General features: G+C 33.7%; 3 protein-coding genes and 1 long non-coding RNA gene across 5 annotated transcripts in view; all 4 read left to right on the top strand.

The window, feature by feature from the left end:
* LOC147838064 (uncharacterized) overlaps positions 1-19576 on the top strand; it is a 225325-nt gene that overhangs the window by 118211 nt on the left and 87538 nt on the right. The window lies entirely within an intron of this gene.
* cxl34b.11 (CX chemokine ligand 34b, duplicate 11) lies at positions 2942-6350 on the top strand. The gene is given in 5 exon segments (NM_001115062.1): positions 2942-3020; positions 3953-3997; positions 5437-5548; positions 5634-5715; positions 6313-6350. Coding segments are annotated over 5 exon segments (348 nt in total). The 3' UTR covers positions 6343-6350.
* LOC147831088 (uncharacterized) lies at positions 12225-14261 on the top strand. Of its 2 annotated transcripts, XM_087309758.1 has the most exons (6): positions 12225-12380; positions 12455-12496; positions 12619-12642; positions 12985-13099; positions 13178-13259; positions 13429-14261. In XM_087309758.1, the coding sequence occupies exons 1-6, from the start codon at positions 12302-12304 to the stop codon at positions 13456-13458; spliced, it is 372 nt and encodes a 123-aa protein (XP_087165884.1). In that variant the 5' UTR covers positions 12225-12301; the 3' UTR covers positions 13459-14261. The 2 variants fall into 2 exon arrangements, with proteins under 2 accessions (XP_087165884.1, XP_087165885.1); XM_087309759.1 differs by lacking the exon at positions 12455-12496 and having other exon boundaries at positions 12238-12380.
* ccl34b.9 (chemokine (C-C motif) ligand 34b, duplicate 9) lies at positions 17877-19330 on the top strand. Its single transcript, NM_001177936.1, is given in 5 exon segments — positions 17877-17957; positions 18132-18173; positions 18544-18664; positions 18762-18843; positions 19267-19330. Coding segments are annotated over 5 exon segments (351 nt in total). The 5' UTR covers positions 17877-17878; the 3' UTR covers positions 19294-19330.

The following is a 19576-nucleotide window of genomic DNA, read 5'->3' as shown; positions in this document are numbered from 1 at the left end:
TTTATTATTTTTGGGGTAATGTTATGATTGCATTTATTGTGTTTTGGTGTTGTGTGTAGTAATGTGAATTTTTGTCTTTACCCCTTTGTAATTTAAATGAGCTCATCCCTTTTTTTATAAGCCTGGCTGTTGTTCATTGTAGTGGGTCTGGAAGTAGCTAAAGAGATGGAATTAATTGATAAAGGCTTTAACAACAGTACCAATAGCAGCAACAACACCACCATGGTTATATCCTTTAGGATTAGTTGATTTGGAATTACTAAGCAATAGCCAGGACTATAGAAACATCGCTAATATGTCTGGAATAATTGAAGATAAAATTATGACAAAATATAAAGAATATACTGAAGTATACACATATGGGTCAGTAAATTTGGATGGATGGATTGGATGGCTTTATTGGATGGAGGACAGTGGATTAAAGAAAGTAGCTATATGTTCAGATTTCTATTCAGCATTAAGTTCAATCAAGTCAATGACATCAAAGAACAGACAGGATTGCATATATGAAATTTTATTTAGACTTCAGAGAGCAAATATTAGAATAGTATTTATGTGGATTCCAGCACATATAGGAATTAAAGGAAATGAAACAGCAGATTTTTTAGCTAAAGATGCATGCAAACTAGACGAAATTATGAATATCTTGTTAAGTAAAACAGAAGCAAAAGTGATAGTGAAGAAGGATATATTAAAACAGTGGCAGTATAATTGGGATAGGGATATAACGGGAAGACATTACTATAGATTACAAGAGAAAGTATGAAATTGGAGGAAAGGTAAAGGAAATAATAAAATAGAAGGAATAATAACACGGTTAAAAATGGGACACACAGGCTTAAATAAAACATTACATTTGATAGGAAAACATCCAACTGGATTGTGTGATAATTGTCAGGAGGAGGAATCAGTTGAACATGTTTTATGTTACTGCAAGAAATTCATAATAGAAAGAGAAATATTAAAGAAAGAAATTATAAAACAAAACTTTTCAGAAATCAGCATAAAAATTATACTTGGAAACGATAACAATGAAAGTTTAGTGAAATATCTAAGGAAAACAGGATTAATTAACAGGATTTAAAAGAATAAAGATGTAGGTAAATGTTAATAGGAAAAAAAAAATTATTTTTTTTTTTCTTTCTCCGGGAGGTAGCAAACTCAGGCTCACACTCCAGTACAGTAGGTGGCGGTAATGCACCAAAAGTTGGTTGCCGACTGCCATAAAACAGCAAAGAAGAAGAAGAAGAAGAATTGTAGTGGGTCATTTTGTGTTGGTTGGTTATGGTGGCCTTATGGTTCGTTATTTTATTTTTTTGTTTGACTGTGTTATTTTGAGGACTTATGTCCTATTTATGGAGAATAAATCTCAAATGGAGGATTTTTGGCTTGTTTTCTGTTTCCTTTGCCCCTCGGTCCCTTACAAACAGAAATTGGGGGGAAAATACAGGAGGGCTATTAGTTCTTCAACTGTACATACAGTGCATCTGGAAGTATTCATAGCGCTTCACTTTTTCCACATTTTTTTTTTTAATGTTACAGCCTTATTCCAAAATGGATTAAATTAATTTTATTTCTTAAAATTCTACACACAATACCCCATAAGGACAATGTGGAAAATTATTTTTTTTAAATTGCTGCAAATTTATTAACAATAAAAGGCATATTTAAAAAAATAATAAAATAAAATCACATGTACATAAGTATTCACAGCCTTGTGCAATACTTTGTTGATGCACCTTTGACAGCAATTACAGCCTCAAGTCTTTTTGTATAGGATTCCACAAGCTGGGGAATTCTTTGGGAATTTTTGCCCATTCCTCTTTGCAGTACCTCTCAAGCTCTCTCAGGTTGGGTGGGAAGTAAGGGTGTACAGCCATTTTCAGGTCTCTCCAGAGATGTTCAATAGGATTTAGGTCTGGTGATGAGCGGTGCCTGGTTTCCGCCAAACGTAACACCTGGCATTCACTCCAAAGAGTTCAATTTTAGTCTCATCAGACCAGAGAATTTGGTTTCTTATGGTCTGAGAGTCCTTCAGATGCCTTTTGGCAAATTCCAGGCGAGGACTGGCTTCCGTCTGGCCACTCCAGCAAACAGGCCTGATTGCTGAACAGGTGGTTGTCTTTTTGTAAGGTTCTCCTCTCTCCACAGAGGAACGCTGGAGCTCAGACAGAGTGGCCATCAGGTTATTGATCACCTACCTGACTAAGGCCCTTCTCCCCTGATACTCAGCTTTGATGGCCGGCCAGCTCTAGGAAGAGTCCTGGTGGTTCCAAACATTTTCCACTTATGGATGATGGAGGCCACTGTGCTCAATGGAACTTTCAGAGCAGCAATAGTTTTTCTGTAATCTTCCCCAGCCTTGTGCCTCAAGACAATCCTGTCATCATGCTTGATTTGTGCTTTGATATGCACTGTCAACCCTGGGACCTTATATTGACAGGTATATGCCTTTTCCAATCACGTCCAATCAACTGAATTTACCACAGTTGAGATCCAGTTAATCTGGTAAAACATCTTAAGAATGATCAGTGGAAATAGAGATTCAATTGATTTTGGAATAAGGCTGTCACTTTTTTCAATACAACAAGAACAGGCCAGTGCAAAGCCTGCAAATTCTTTCTCCCTTTGAAACATATTGCAATTGCATTTAAAGTAATTAAGCTGTGGCTTAATATCACACTAGACAAAACACAGTAAAACTGTTTTTATTTTTCTCTTTTAAAAACTTGTGTCATACTGTACAGCCTATGATATTCAAACATTCCCACATTCCTTTATTTCTTTCACATGTTTAAACTTGAAGCTTGCCCAAACACGAATTTCAGAGAAATCGCCTTAACCTTTTGAAATATGAACAAAGACACCTCCTTCTTCTGAGCACATAAAAAGCAGCAGAAGCTCAGAAGCAGCGGATCATTTGTGAAATCCTTCAGCAAACATGCATCTGTCCTCTGTATCTCATCAAATGATCATTTTGTCTCGTTTGCTTTTGCTCCTGTATGCTTTTACATCAGTAGGTGAGTATTCTTTTACTGTTCTGAATAAATAGTGTTCTGCTTTAAAAGTACTCAAGAGTAGTGAGTATTACACTGTGAAAAGCTGATTACATGTAATTTGTGGGAGTGTGAGTGTAAATGTAACATTCCGTAGTGCATTTAGTTATTGTTTAAGGTCGTTCCGGTCATCATACAGTTAAACAACCAACCTGATTTGACCAAGTAGGTCATATTCCTCGATTAACATCTAATGAAACAACATTTCAATCAGCCAATCAGAATTAAAGGATATGTTTACCGTTTATGTTAAGTTAACACATATGATTATAGGTTTACACACTCCAACGTGATTGTTATCCAAATAACATTCCCCTCTGATTTTGGGATTTACAGTTATGTGGTAGGGAATAGGTATGGATTACATTTTCGAACAACAATGATGTTCCAGGATCAACATAGATGTTAAGGATCGCATCATATTTGGCAAAATTATGACGTGCTACAGTAAACATCCATCGTCTTCTCATCAGTGCCATCAGTGGCAGTCTAAAAAAACTGTGGGTCATTGTATGTAAAGATTTAGAACATCTTCTTGGACACTTTCTACTTCCAAACAATTAGCTGCATTTATAAATATCCCATGTCTTCGGGTAGTTTAGTTTGATGCCATTTACTTTCTATGTGTGATTTGATTAGACAGGAATCACAGGACTGCCTTTTCTAATCCCCAAAAACAGGAAAAAATAAAGTAATGACTAAAGGTAGAAGGGAAGTAATGGAGTAAAAGTGCTGATACTGCACTAAAAAATGTACTCACGGGAAAGTAAAAGTGCACATTTTTATAACTACTTAGTAAATTGCAATTTCTGAGAAAAACGACTCAATTACAGTCATTTGCGTATTTGAAATTTGTTACTTTACACCACTGATTCTCACATACTCTATTTTAACAGTTTTTATTTCAGTGTCAGAAGGTTGGAGCAGTACCGACAAGAATTGTAAGTATGATGATAACTATAATCACAACTATATCAGTATTTCCTATAATATTTTTTCTCCTGGAGAAAGTCTTATTTGTTATATTTCGGCTACATGAAAGCAGTTTTTAAATTTTTAAAAACCATTTTAAGGCCAATGTTATTAGCCCCCTTAAGCTATATATATATATATATATATATATATATATATATATATATATATATATATATATATATATATATATATATATATATATATATACACACACACACACACACACATACACACAGTTGAAGTCAGAATTATTAGCCCCCTGTTTGTTTATTTTTTTCCCAATTTCTTAAAGATTATTTCAACACATTTCTAAACATAATAGTTTTAATAACTCATTTCCAATAATAGATTTATTTTATCTTTGTCATGATGACAGTAATAATAATTCTGACTGAATTCTGGTCTGCAGAACAAACCACTGTTATTCGATGGCTTGCCTAATTACTCTAACTTACCTAATTGACCTAGTTAAGTTTTTAAATTGCACTTGAAGCTGAATACTAGTACCTTGAAAAATATCTAGTTGAGGTCTACGCAGGACACATTTTTTAGTCCTGCTCCCTCAAGGTTTTATTCTGCACCTGACTGATCCCGCCTTATATTCAGCCTTTGTTCACCCACTGCCTGCTTAGAATAATTTTCTACCCGATTGTTCCTACTGAATTTTGATCTGTTTTCCAAAATCTCACATTTAAATTGAATACTACCAAAAATCAGAGATAACAGATAAAACTGTAGGTTGTGCAAGGATTGTAGGCTAAATGTCAGTTTTGTTTGTCCCTTTGTGATGAACTATGAGTGCCACCTTAATGATGTTCCTGTCTAGTGACTGCTAAAGGGTAAAACTTTAGGGTTTTATTTTAGGGTAAACTTTTTTCCATTTTCAGATGCATAAAAAGTACACTGACTGTTTTCTAATGCAAGCGGAAGGACAGAAAACACTGGTCATGTGTTCAGCATGTCTATCAGTCGAGAGCACTGGCTGTTCTGAAATAACGTCGGGACTCGGGAATGCTATATTGTTAGCCCGCTTACTCTCATTGAAATTACACCAGAGATACACCTGCTGCAGACCTCTAATATCTAGTAAATTTGTATGTACTGCCATCGTGGCAAGAAAATCAGTTATTAAAAGTGAGTTATTAAAACTATTATGTTTAGAAATGTGTTGAAAAAATCTTATTTTTGTTAAACAGAAATCGAGGGAAAAATATGCAAGAGGGCTAATAATTCAGGAGCAATAATAATTCATACTACAACATCATTCTTCTTACAGAGATTCCAGTGATATTGTTTTGTTAATGACATAGACTTTTTAAAATCTGAATTAAACAAATTTTACTTTATCTTTACTCTAATCTGCCTTGTCGTTAATGCAACTGAAGGTTTTCTGTCTCTTTTGCAGTTGATAATAGACCCGGAGTTTGCTTCAAAGTGCTGACAACAAAAGAACCAAAGGCTAACATTAAACGTTGTTACAACCTTCCAAAAACCAATAATTGTCTTAAGTGTGTGCTGTAAGTGTAAAATACATCTGCTTATGAATTCCCTGTCAATGATATGCTGTGAGTGCTCTAAATGTATTCAACTCTATCTTTACAGGTTTGTTGATGCATCGAACAGGATGAAATGTATAGATCCTAATGCTTCATGGCTTGCTGAAAGGCTATATCGTCTAAAAGAGGTTAGAATTTATAGATTACATTTTTTTTTTAAACCTGGGATTTTTAATATGAGTAATACGGAAAAGATTCATTGAATAATACAAGAGTCAGAATTATGAGCCCCTCTTTAAATTGTTTTTCTTGTTTTTTAAATATCTCCCAAATGATGTTTAACAGGGCAAGGACATTTTCACACTGTCTGATAATATTTTTTCTTCTTGAAACACAATTTTAGGAACAATATTATTAGTTCTTTTAAGATATATATATTTTTTCGATATACAATGACTTGCCTAATTAACCTAACCCGCCTTGTTAACCTATTTAACCTAGTTAAGCCTTTAAATGTCACTTTAAGCTGTATAGAAGTGTCTTGAAAAATATTATTATAATATTTTAAATATTATTTACTGTCATAATGGCAAAGATAAGATAAATCAATTATTAGAGATGATTTATTAAAATGTTTAGAAATGTGTTGAAAACTTCTCTCCGTAAAACAGAAATTGGGGAAAAAAATAAACAGGGGGGCTAAAAATTCTGACTTCAACTGTATATTGCAATTGCAAGTCAAATGTTACTACTTTAATGTTTTTTCTTCTTTTCTTATTCAACAGAAAGGGGTAACGTGTAGAGGGGAGGCTTAAGAAACACATGGAAACTGGACATCTGTGAACTTTACCATCCTCACCAAAAACTGTTTTTTTTTTTCACCTACTCTGTGCTATACAATCCTGTAGTACATGATTTCAATTTCAATTTACTAGAACTTCTATGTTAAGCTGAATTGACACGATTTACATGGTAAAAGCGCTATAGAAATAAAGATGAATTGAATTGAATGCTTCTTTTAACAGAAATAATCTGCTATACATTCAGCTAACATGTAATTTAGCCATATTCAAGTGATTTATTCAAGGAGATTTCTAACAGATTTTTAAGTGACCATTTACAGTTGTAGTTTGGAACTCTATATCCTGAATGCCAGTGTTTTTCTCTGACCACCAGCCTAAAAAACCCCACATTGTGATGATTTAATGACCATTCATCACCACACCAGATTCTAAAGAAGATTGGCTAGATTAGATGATCCCACATAGAAATATTATCATCTGACTGATCATGTGGATGATCATGCGAGACATGTACAGTACTTCCAGATTTATAGGATTACAAACTCAAACATTCACCAGATAAAAAAAAAAAACATGTACAGTAGAAGTCAGAATTATTAGACCCTCTTTAATTTTTTTTTTTATATATATTTCCCAAATGATGTTTAACAGAGCAAAGAAATTTTCACAGTATGTCTGATAACATTTTTTTTTCTTCTGGATAAAGTCTTATTTGTTTTATTTGATCTAGAATAAAAGCAGTTTTTAATTTTTTAAACACCATTTTATGGTTAAAAAATTATCTGCCATGTTAAGCTAGTTTTTTTCCCCCAATAGTCTACAGAACAAACCATCGTTATAAATAACTTGCCTAACTACCCTAAACTGCCTAGTTAACTTAATTACCCTAGTAAAGTCTTTAAACGTCACTTATAGAAGGTGTATAGAAGTGTCTTGAAAAATATCTAGTAAATTATTATTTACTGTCATCATGGCAAAGATAAAATTAAACAGTTATTAGAGATTAGTTATTAAAACTATTATGTTTAGAAATGTGTTGGGGGCTTATAATTTAGGGGGGCTAATAATTCTGACTTCAACTGTAGTTCGAAGTCTGATATTTGCGAAAATAAAAGGGGCCACTAACTTTATCGTTTTACATTTTTTACTGACCTGTAAATGGTCTATGGTGTGACAGCAAAAATTCAGAAAAAGAACTTTTATATTTAATAATATACAAATACATGTAGCGTGAGACACTTATCTTCATGTAGACCATTTCAATGTGGTGGTGTCATTAGCCCATGAACATTTTTTAATTGTTGTCAAACTATTTTATTACTGTAACAAGAGGTAACTCAATCATACCTTGATGTTATAACAACTATCGTAACATTATTTATCAACATGTGGAAGTTCTTTTGGACCCTCAAAAGCTATGGAAATTCAAAACGTAAAACAGGAAATACATCAGGACTATTGCTATTGTAAACACCCCTCAAAATGGTCTACAGTGTTTTATATGAAATTACATTAATTATATAAATTCTAACTTTTTTTCTTCATGAATTGTTTATGACATTTTCAATTAATAGCAGTGCCACACCAAACAACAAAACTTAACAATTGTGAAATAAATGTAGTATATAAATTTAACTTTATAAATGGAAAAACAAAATAAATATGTAAACATGTTCTGAGACAAAAGGTTAACAGCTGAACATCATGGACTTCAGTCACATGAATCGTTATCTTAAAAAGGGTCAGTGAATTGTTCTGTCTCTGAATTATTCTGAAATAGGAATACTTCCAGAATTTGGAAAAGCATATTATAAAAAAAATGATTTTTTTGTTCATTTTATTCCTGGCCTGTATGTGGTACACCTTAGTCTACTTCTTTTTGTCTTGTTTTTACCATTAACCTTTTCTTAAAGTGTAATAATTTCATGGGCAACGCGGTGGGGGAGTGGGTAACACGTTCGCCTCACAGCAAAAAGGTCGCTGGTTCGAGCCTCGGCTGGGTCAGTTGGCATGTTCTCCCCGTGTTTGCGTAGGTTTCCTCCGGGTCCCCTGGGTTCCAGTCCAAGGACATGCGGTACAGGTGAATTGGGTATACTAAAAATGACCATAGTGTGTGTGTGAATGTGTATAGATGTTTCCCAGTGATGGGTTGTGGCTGAAAGGGCATCTGCTGCGTAAAATATTTGCTGGATAAGTTGGCGGTTCATTCTTCTGTGGTGACCCCAGATTAATAAAGGGACTAAGCCGAAAAGAAAATGAATGTAATAATTTTAAAAAATCTCTTAAAATCTGGTGCAGATCAGATGTCACTACACTTTACAGACTAAACCACTCGTACCCTGCTCATTCTAAACCTTTATACAATTTCTGACATTTTACAGTGGAATATTATCTAATATACTACCAAAAGCAATTTATGACTGCTTAACCCTGCAAACATCCTGATGACACTAATCATCAAACAATTTTAAACTCAAGATAAATATTTTATTTAACATTTGTACACTCAAAAATATGTTTGCTGTTTGTTCAAGCTACTTATTTCAAATGTGCTGAATCAACACAATTTTTCAGCTGTTTTTTTGGGAACTACTTAATTGCTTTATGTTAAACCCACTTAAATTTGTAAAAACAATTAAGTTTTCTTAACGGATTTCTGTTGGTACAACATGAAGGAATTGTGTGGAACTCAGGAATTTTTTACAGTGTACACCAAAAGGCAAAAAAAACCTCACAACTACACTGAGAGCTGACCTGCTTTTTGTACTACAGCAGAAAAAGACATCAGTCGGCAAGAAGGGTTTTGTAGGGTTGGCACAGCCCTGGTCCATTATATTTTCTAGGGCAGCTGTGACCTAATGGTTAGAGAATTGGACTTGTGATCGGAAGGTCCTGCTCCAGCCAACAATTGGCCAAGCTGAGTCCCTTGAGAAAGCCAGTGCTCCCTGGACGCGGCAACAATGGCTGACCACTGCTCCGGGTGTGTATTCATAGTGTGTGTGTGTGTGTGTGTGTTCACTACTGTGTGTTAACTTGAATGGGTTAAATGCAGAGCATAAATTCAGAGTAAGTGTCACCATACTTGGCTATGTCATGACTTTCACTTCACTTTCTATCAATGTTGAATTTTAGCCAGAATAAGCCCCAAAAATGCTTGCTATATTGGAATCTTTCCTCACTCTCGGGAAGTCTGCATTTTTATTAGGGTTAAGGAGCTTAAATAGATAGTTTATCCAAAAATGAAAACTGTGTCATTATTTACTTTTCTCCAATTGTTCAAAACCAATTCGGGCTTCTGTCTTCTGTGGAACACAGTAGAAGATATAAATGCTTTCACACTGCGCTTAACCCATGAGTTATCGTTATTCTTAAGAACCTTCCGATCACACGTCCAACTCTCTAACCAAAGTAGTAGATAAAAAAGAAATAATACTGTAGGTGTTGTAAAGAAATGTAAAAATAAATTGTGCATGGATTGAAATAATATTGATATGAGTATAATTAAGAAAGTGATTAAAGACATTTTAGAACCGTTAACCTATATTTGTAATAGATCTTTTCAATCCGGTAAATTTCCAGATAAAATTAAATTGCTAAGATAATTTCACTTTAGAAACCTGGAGATAAACAATACTTTACAAATTATAGGCTATGTAGGTATTTACATACTGTCAGTTTTAAAAAAAATTTGGAAAAACTCTTTGTTGACAGGCTTAATAATTTTTCTAGAATGCATAACCTTTTAGCTGAAGAGCAATATGGTTTCAGGAACAATAGATTAACAAAAATTTGTGAGGAAATTAATAATACAATAGATAAAAAGGAGAAAGTAGTTGAAATTTGTATAAAAACATTTGTGTAAAAAATATAATTTGTATTTAAAGAAGGCACTTGATACAATAAATCATAATATACTGGTAAATAAATTAGAAAGGTATGGTATTATAGGAGTAGCATTGGATTTAATCAGCAGTTATTAAAAAAATAAAAAATAGGCCAGTTTGTGAAAATTAGCAATCATAAATCTTCATATCTAAATGTAAATTGTGGCATACCACAAGGATCAGTTTTAGGTCCAATATTGTTTATAATTTACATTAATGATATGTGTAAGATATCAGAGTTGTTTAAGTTTATTTTATTTGCAGATATACCTGATACAGATATCTTTTGTTCTGGGGATAATTTACCAAAACTTATGGAGTTGATTAAAAAATTTTGAAATAAAAAAATTGAAATTGTGGTTTGAGGTAAACAAATTGTCATTAAATATAAGTAAAACAAAGGTTAGGTTATTTTGGGAAATTAAAGAGTAGTCATTATATAGATTTACATATTGATAATGAAGTTATAGAAAGATTAAATGCAATTAAGTTTCTTGGTGATGTATTGAATCATAAAATTAGCTGGAAACTGCAAATAAATATTGTGATATCAAAATTGGTAAAAACTGTAGCAATAATGTATTAAACAAGATTTATCCTGGACAAATCAATGTATGTATTATATAACACACTTATGTTTCCATATAGGAGTTATTATGTTTAAATTTGGAGAATTGCATATGTCTAACTTACAATCCTTATGTAGAGTGCAGAGAAAAGTAATTAGACTGAAAGAAAATGTAGGGTATTTGGAGCATACAAATGCTTTATTTTTTAAATTGAAGATACTTCAGTTCAATGATTTGGTTAAATTTAAAACAGCACTATTTCTTAAAGCTAGGAATAAATGAATTCTGAGGTGCATACAAACATTTTTTTTTTGAAGAAAGACACGGGGATATTACATAATCTGAGAGAAAAACAAAATTTTAAGAGGTTGAAAACAAGGACAACTTTAAAAGGTTTGTGTATGTCTGTATGTGGTCAGACATTATGAAATAGTCTACAACAGATTCTTAAACAATATCAGGATATTAATCAATTTAAAAAGGTGGATAAATGTATATTGCTAAAGGAATATGGGGATGAATAGAGGTGATTGAAAAAGGATAAGATAAGAAAAGGATGATGAAATTTCATTTAATGGCTGTTTGGAGTACTGTATTTTTTTATTTTTGGTGTTTATGTTTGGTGTAAAATGTAAATGTACAAATGGAACCAAACATAAACTATGTCAAAGATGCCAAAAGGATCAAATATGTCTCATGCAAAGCTCATATGTCCAATGAAAAAGAAGAGATAAAGAAAGTAAAGAAAGAAGTAACTTAAATGTTTAATTAATAGACAAAGGATGTGTGTGGTAATGGGGTGGAAAAATAAGAAGCTTGTGCTTCATCCCGCTCCATTTTTGACTTATTGAATTTTTTGTTTTTGTTAAAGAATTTTTATGTATGATATTTTTGTTTGAGAATAAATAAATCAAACCAAATCAATGTTTAAACACTACTTTTAACTAGACCAGCACGGAATCTGCCCATGCAGAAATCTGCAGATTTTTAGTCCATTATTGAGTCTGTTTATTTACTTGTGTAAATGAGTGTAAACTTATTTTTTTTTTATTCATTTCAGTAAAATTATTGACTAATATGAAAATCTTTATATGATTTATTTACAATACAGTTTGTAAAGTCATATTTTATATTTCTTTTAGTGGATATATATGACAGTTACTTTGTTTACCAAATAAGTGGATCTAATTGGATCTGCACTGTAAACATTAAATACAAATAAAAAGGTGTTCTTTTTAATTTTAAGTTTTTAGTTACGAAACTCCAAAAATATTCTGCACAGAAGAAAATGTTTCAGAGAAACCCTATCCTTAGTGATTTTTACAAATACATCCAGTCCCCCGTGATGGTGCAATACATTGTATTTAAAGATGCAGACTTGCAGAATTATTAACTATGTAGCTAGTAAAATGTATTCTTAGGAAGTATGAATAAATACAACACTTCCCTTTTTCTGAGCACATAAAGCACAACAGCGGCTCAGAAGCAGCAGATCAGTAGTGAAAACCCTCAGCAATCATGGATCCGTCCTCAGCATCTTATCAAATGATCATTTTGTCCTGTTTGTTTTTGCTTCTGTCAGCTTTTACACCAGATGGTGAGTATCCTACATACTGCACACACACTGTGTTCTCAATAGTTTGTTTTAATGTCATACTAAACCCGTTTTAGATTCACACATAAGTCAAAATAATGGACTTCAAGCTAAAAAAGGTACTCAACATGACACACTATCAAATTAAGTCAATTAAATTAATATCCTATGCAATTTGAGATTTTTAAGCAAATGTACTGTGTGTCCTGGATTTTCACATATTGTAATGGATTTTTTTCAGTGTTACATTTTCCCCGCAAAGATGGTATGTATAATGACAACTATATCAGCATCATATTAGCAGATGATATGTTGTTCTGTTTATGATAAACTTTGGCTGCAGTTTTGTACCACCTTTTTCTACCACTTTCAATACTTGAGTTCTTTATAGTAGACTGAATTCTGACTGGATCAAAAATTGTTCTTGTTGCTGTTATTTGTTATAGCTGTTGTGTGGATTTTTGTACACATTTAAAACAAATTCTAGAACTGTATCTTAATCATAATCTTGTGAATGGGCCTTTAGTGGTCTTGTTTCTGAAGCCTGAAATTTAATTAAAATGGCAAAGTCTCTTATTTATAAAGTTTTTTCTGTCTTTTTTTGCAGCTGTTGACCAAAAAGGCAAAATCTGCTTCAGGAATCCCACAACAGAAGAACCACAGATTGAAATCAGAGCTTGTTTCAACCTTCGAAAAACAAGACATTGTCCTGCGTGTGTGTTGTAAGTTAGTACAGAAACCTTCAAAAATACAATCTCCCCGTCAATAATATACAGTGAGTGGTCACTTTATCTTTACAGGTTCATTGATAAAAAGAACAGGATGTGCTGTATAAATCTTAAAGCACCTTGGCTCAGTGCAAAGATAGAACATCTAGAAAAGGTTAGAATTGTAAATATAATAAAATGTAATATGGAAAAGCTAAACTGAATATAATACATAAACCTCTCACAAGGATTTAGACAAACATATTGCAATCGTATTGGCAAATCGAGCAAAAACACGTTCTAAACAGATTTATGTTGTTGTTTTTGTTGTTCTTATTCAACAGAAGGGGATAAAGTGTAAAAATAAACACTGAAAACTAGGCAGCTGTGAATGTTATCCAGAGTTTGAACTTCAGCACCCACACTACAAAGAAGAAGGGGGGGGGGTCTATGCTACGCTATACAATCCTGCTTATTTCATTCATTTTCTTTTCGCCTTAATCCCTTTATTAATCTGGGGTTACCACAGCAGAATAAACCGCTAATCTATCCAGCATATGTTTTACGCAGCGGATGCCCTTCCAGTCGCAACCCATACTGGGAAAATCCTGCTTCTTTCTATGCTGAATTTTTTTTTTTTAAAGGAACGGTCCAGAATGTGATTTTAAGGCTTGGTTGTGTTTATAAGATGCAAAGCAATGTATGCTCATGTTTCACTTGAAGAAAATCATGTTATTTTTTCAAAAATCTAACTTTAAGTATACACAGCTACTCAGATAACATGAAAACGACTGACATATTTCCTAGTTCCTTTGAAAGGCTCGCCCTCAAGTGACTCTGATTCGTCATCGTCATAATGTGCTGCGATTAGCGGATCGACTCCACGTCACGCCCGTACAAGCACGTGATTTTCTGCTGGTTAACAGTCAGTCAACCTCCTGCCTGCTCTCTAACATAAAATCTGACAAGTGTCTGTAACAAGTGAAAATAGGGTGCGGCTCCTTTAAGAGACATTTTATTGCGTGTGTCTATGTGTGTGCGTGAATGTGTGAACTTTCTGTAGACATGTGTAACGTGCGCGGGAATTTCTTTTTCTCTGATGTTCGGATTAAGTTATTTTCTGTAATATATCGTGACACTGTTGACAGAAGAATAAAACACAAGATGTGGGATGTGACCTGTGTGAGCCTTGATTTATTTTTCTGCTGCTTCACAAGTTAGGCGAGCTCTCCTGTTTTTTTTTTTTTAACTCAACACGTTACACGACGTCTTTCACATATATCCGGAATATGCAGGTGTAAGTAATATGAATCATCCACATATCTTTTGCGACTTCATAATCTGAGATGTAAAAATGCATGGAAAAGCTGCCTATAGAGAAACAATGCAAAGTCGCGCACACACATAGAGAGAGGCTGCACGCGCTGGTTAAGTGTGTGTCTGTTTACAGCAGTTTGACTGATAAATATGAATTTGTAGCTAAATCATTTGTGGTGCAAAACAGCATTTCCCGTTGTTTACATTGCTGCTACAGCATACCGTTAATGCTAGACACTGTACAAGTCATGATCAATTTTAACAAATAAAAACACCTGCAGGTTGTAGTTCACAGCTTCTGCTTTGAGGAGATTTTAACCAAATCCACCACTGAACTGGAAGAGATTCTGGAAGCTGTTTTGTCAAATCATGCTTGTGGAAATAGCGTTTGGACGCATTTTAGCTTTTCCGCTGCAACCAGTTTGTTCAGTAGCTCGTCGTGTATGTCGGCGGACTTGAGACGCAAAGAAGAGCTGACCACCACCACGACGATGACGATGACCGGGTTTGAGTCTGGGGAAGAGTGGTTTCAGAAATCAGGTAAGACAAAAACAGAATCCCAAAAAAAAGTGAACAAGTTCATAACAGGGTGAGAATGTGGTAAAATCCAACAACGTGGTAAAAATCAGAAGAGGGCTTTTCTTTTTCAGGACAGCTTTTGTAAATTTTTGGTTGGGTTTAGGGAAGTAAGCGGGTGGGTCAATCTGTAAAATTAGTTAGGTTCAGGAAAGGAAAAGGGTGGGTCAGCAGCTAAATGGCCGGTCGCCCAGTCAATCACTTTGCCAGACGAACAGACGGTCGTTCGACAGCGGCCTCTGGTGGGTTAACGCGAGAACAGCACGGGCACAAACAGCACTCGCGATAGACATTTGAGATGTGAAAAAGCGCACACAGCGGCCTCTCATGGATTAGCGAAAACAAAAACTGCAAAAATATGTACCTCCCGGGACGTATTTCGCAGTCTCTCTAGAAACGTCAACGGGACTACGTTTTCAGAATGAGCCTGGGTTGCTTGAATTCATCAGGAGGAGAGATATATTCTGCAATTTTATTTATTTAATATTTTGGGTAATTGTTTCTCATAGGGACATAATTGATTTTCACCATTTACAGTAGTAGATTGTGATTTTATACCCATCTGAATCCAGAATGTCTTTTTTCTTATCTGACGACTAGTGTAAAAACCTTTAATTAACTCCAGACCCATTTCCAGTCTTCTTTTTTAATTAAAATCCATCCCAGAAAACTATAGGCAGAATTAGATAAAATTATCAGATTAGCAGAGGTGCCCGACGTAGGGCCTGTGAGCCAAAGTTGGCCCATGGCAACCTTTTGTTTGGCCCACCATCCCATCTGAAAAAAGAGAGAAAATGTTGGGGAGTTGGTTGAGTCAAATGAGAGAGATCGTCATTTCAAATTTAATGTAACCTTTAGTTTCTTAGTTTAATCGAGGAGCTACAAAAATATTATGTTTCAATTAAATGTTGTAAATGAATCAGACTTTTTAAACGTAAATACTGTCAGTTGACAGATACAGGACAATGCACAAGACCTCAGTGAGCAAATCGAGGTAAAGGCAGGAGCAGCTCGACTAGTGTATTCAGCATTGAACACTATTGTGTTATAAATGGAATTATTTATGTTTCTACTAAAGAGTTCATTATAAAATGTTCAAAATATACTGCATTATTAATTGATATGTTTTAAAGCAATGCTTTCTAGTTATTTTTAAATATTAGCAGATAAATTGGGAACTAACCCATGGCAAATTTAATGTAATGTAATACAATTAATTTAATGTAATACAATTAAGAATGTTTAACTTTGGCCCACAACCCTCAATCAAGTTTGGTTTTTGGCCTTTTATAAGAAAAGGTTTGGGCACCCTTGATCTATAGGAACCATTTCTGTCTAGATTTTTTTCTCTTCCTAGTACAGAAACTGCCCTTTTAAGAGTAGGGAATGACCTCATCCTCTCTGACTCAGATGATTTTAGCTTTCTGGTTTTGTAAATGCAGCTTTTCACAGTTCACCATTCTGTACAATTAGATTTAGTCTTCAGTGGCTAGGTTCATATCTTTTGAATAGGGAACAGTTAATTAACAGTGAGTACATTTACATGGAAACCAATAATCAGATGTTAATATGATTAAAATAATACTCTGATTAAGAGTCTACATTGTAAACAGCGATTTTTGATTAATTTAATCCAATTGAGGTAATAACCGAACTAAACAGAAATCGAATTAGCACATGTGGAGTATGCCGATTTTAGTTGCATTATTGAAGTGTAAGATATGTAAACACCGCAATCAAGCTATTACCGTCATGTTGGTTTTTTGCCGCATTTGGCGACAGGATAGTCTACACACACAGCTGTTTGACACTATTCTCTGCACTATGGAGTCAGTAAAGAACCACAGACACCTGTATTGTGAAATGCAGAGTTTTTGTTCCATACAGCTTGCGGTATCAAATTTTATTAAAACAACACTCTTCCAGCAGTTCATGCTCGCATCCAATATCTCAGTTTGTCACGTGGACATGCATGAAATGTTCCTGAATGAAAATGAAAGAGCCAATCTTGAGTTTATGTCGACAAATTAAAAATGAAACACCTGAAATTACATGAAACGTGGAAAGCGCAATAACCCACTGACGTTAATCAAATTATGTGCCATAACATGTAAAAATGGATCATGAAAGGAACATTCAAAAGCAACTCATGTAAACACCTTCATATTATTGTCTTATTCAGATTAAGGCAAACAATTCGATTACTGGTGTATATGTAAACATAATCATTGATTATTTATTTTTTTCTAGAAGTACCTCAAGTTTCTGTCCTTGGTCCACTCCTATTCTTAATCTAAAGTATGCTTTAAATGGGTCAGGTCAACCTCCCACATTTTCTAAATGCATGGTTTGTCTAACAGACTGAAACTAACATCTACGTTTTTTTTTTTTTTTTTTTTTTCATGACACCTTTAAGCTTGTGTGATATATACATTTTGTAGAAGGCCTAGATAAAGTTACGCTCCTGTAGTCCACACACACACATTCACCTATCAAATATTGTCCTGCAAGACTCACGAGACTCCTGTGTGAATGCAGGCCTTTAGTTCAGTCACTTATTTTACACTCCTTTCCACATTCTAGTTTGAGGCTAAGGCCTTTGTTAAAATGCACATTGAGGCCTTAGACACATTTCAGAACATCCTTACACATGATGATAATTGCAAATGCTTGATTTGTCACATCAAAAAAAAAAAGTTTCAATGTAACTATAGAACATTGGTTCTGATAACCATCTTTGAGAAGCAAATGTTTTGAAACTTCCCGAAATGATTATTCATGTTTTTGTATTTACTTAATTCTTATAAAGTATGAAGAAAGACAAAACTTCCTTCTTCTGAGCAAATAAAAAGCTAGAGATGATCAGAGGTAGGAGATCATTCGTGAAATCATTCAGCAATCATGCATCTGTCCACAGCTTCTCATCAATTGATCATTTCATCGGCTTTGCTTTTGCTTCTGTGTGCTTCTGCATCAGGGGGTGAGTATCATTTACTGCATGCAAAAATATGTTTATCATTTTAGAAAAAAAGTTCATGTTTTACATCATAAATTAATTTCCCAGTGGGTTAAGAAAAAAAATTACCTAAAAAAATTGTATTTTAATTTTCAATCAAATGTATCTCACTTTAAGGATTTTAAAATCTTTTAATAGATTATTTTATGCCGGTTATGAGTCCTGTTACCCCACCGAAATGTAAGTATATTGAAATATATTACTACATTGATGCTTACATCAGTAAACTAAAGATTGTTCTGTTTATTATAACAGTGCTGCAGTTTTTTACCCTTCTAAAACCTCAAATTGTTGATTTATTTTTTATTATTCATCATCAGTTGGGATATAAATGTTTTTACAGTGATTCAATTGCAGTGTGGACTACTGTAGTTTCTCTGTGCTGCTATTGTTAGAGTTTCGATGTGAACTCATTGTTTTAAATTATTTTTAAAACTGTTCCTTTATCCTGATCGGATATCATGTAAATTGGCTTTTAGTGTTTATTCAGCAAAAGTCCTGAACTCATGGGAAAGTCTTTTATTTCTGGAGGTTTCTTTTCTATTTGCAGCCGCTCCTATGGACCTTAGAGGTATGGTTTGCTGCAAGAAATTTACAAGAAAGGAACCACAGATCAAAATAAATAGTTGTTTCTTTGTTCAAGAAATAAGCAACTGTCTTAAGAGTGTGGTGTAAGTCAGTCCAAAAGCTTAAAAAAAATCTACTTAATAACTCCTGGTCAAAGATCTGCAGATGTATTTGTAAATGTATTTTATTTCATCTTTACAGATTAATTGATGAAATGAACAAGATGCACTGCATTCATCCTAAAGCTCCATGGCTCAATGCAAGAATAAAGCGTCTAGAAGAGGTGAGAATTTACAGATTAGGTTTTTGGGGGGAAAATGTGGATAATATGAGGAATAATACGGAAAAGTTAAAAATGAATGAAATACAAAAACCTCTCACGAGTTCATGTAAACAATCTTACAGAGCTCAGCATAAGTAAGTATACCCCATTTTGAAAATGAATATTCTTATGCATTTCTCAGTAAATAGGTAATATATTATGCATTTTAACAACATAGATTTGTTAAAAATATATATTTCTTACAATAACATTTTTGTCACCTTGATTTTTGCTCTTTTTACAGTTTGTATTTAATATTTTTCCTTATATATAAATTTGGGTGTATTAGTTTATGGAGTGTTATTGTAAGTTTTTTGTTGCATAAGCTGCAGATTTGGCTTCAGTACTATTTTGTACAGTTTTTCTACTATTTTTATTCAACAGATTGGAGTACAGTGTACAGTACATTAAAAAATAGGAGTGGACATCTTGATCTTCACCTTGCAGCCACACCGGAAAGAAATTTTCATCCAGTCATGTTATACTGTACTACACAATCCTGCTTTAAAATGTAAAAACACACGATTCTGTATGAAAAAAAATATGCTCAATCTATTGCACAAGCAATGGCTTGCTGCCATGTAGTCTAACTGTGGTTATCACTTTGTCTTGTCTTCAAATTTTTTTATTGTTCTTTCATTATTTTAATGCATTACCCAGTTTCATTAAATACTGTTTTTGCTTAATGAATTTG

The sequence above is a fragment of the Danio rerio genome, chromosome 24 (genome assembly GCF_052040795.2).
Source record: "Danio rerio strain M-AB ecotype USA chromosome 24, GRCz13ab, whole genome shotgun sequence".
Lineage (NCBI taxonomy): Eukaryota > Metazoa > Chordata > Actinopteri > Cypriniformes > Danionidae > Danio > Danio rerio.
This window is presented reverse-complemented; position numbering and strand designations above follow the sequence as displayed.

Excerpts from the sequence above, each read along its gene's own strand:
- LOC147831088 (XM_087309758.1), top strand. The coding sequence starts at position 12,302 with ATGGATCCGTCCTCAGCATCTTATCAAATGATCATTTTGTCCTGTTTG. Across the intron at positions 12,381-12,454 it reads GTCAGCTTTTACACCAGATG|ATTCACACATAAGTCAAAAT; the intron begins GTGAGTATCCTA and ends AACCCGTTTTAG. Across the intron at positions 13,260-13,428 it reads AGATAGAACATCTAGAAAAG|AAGGGGATAAAGTGTAAAAA; the intron begins GTTAGAATTGTA and ends CTTATTCAACAG.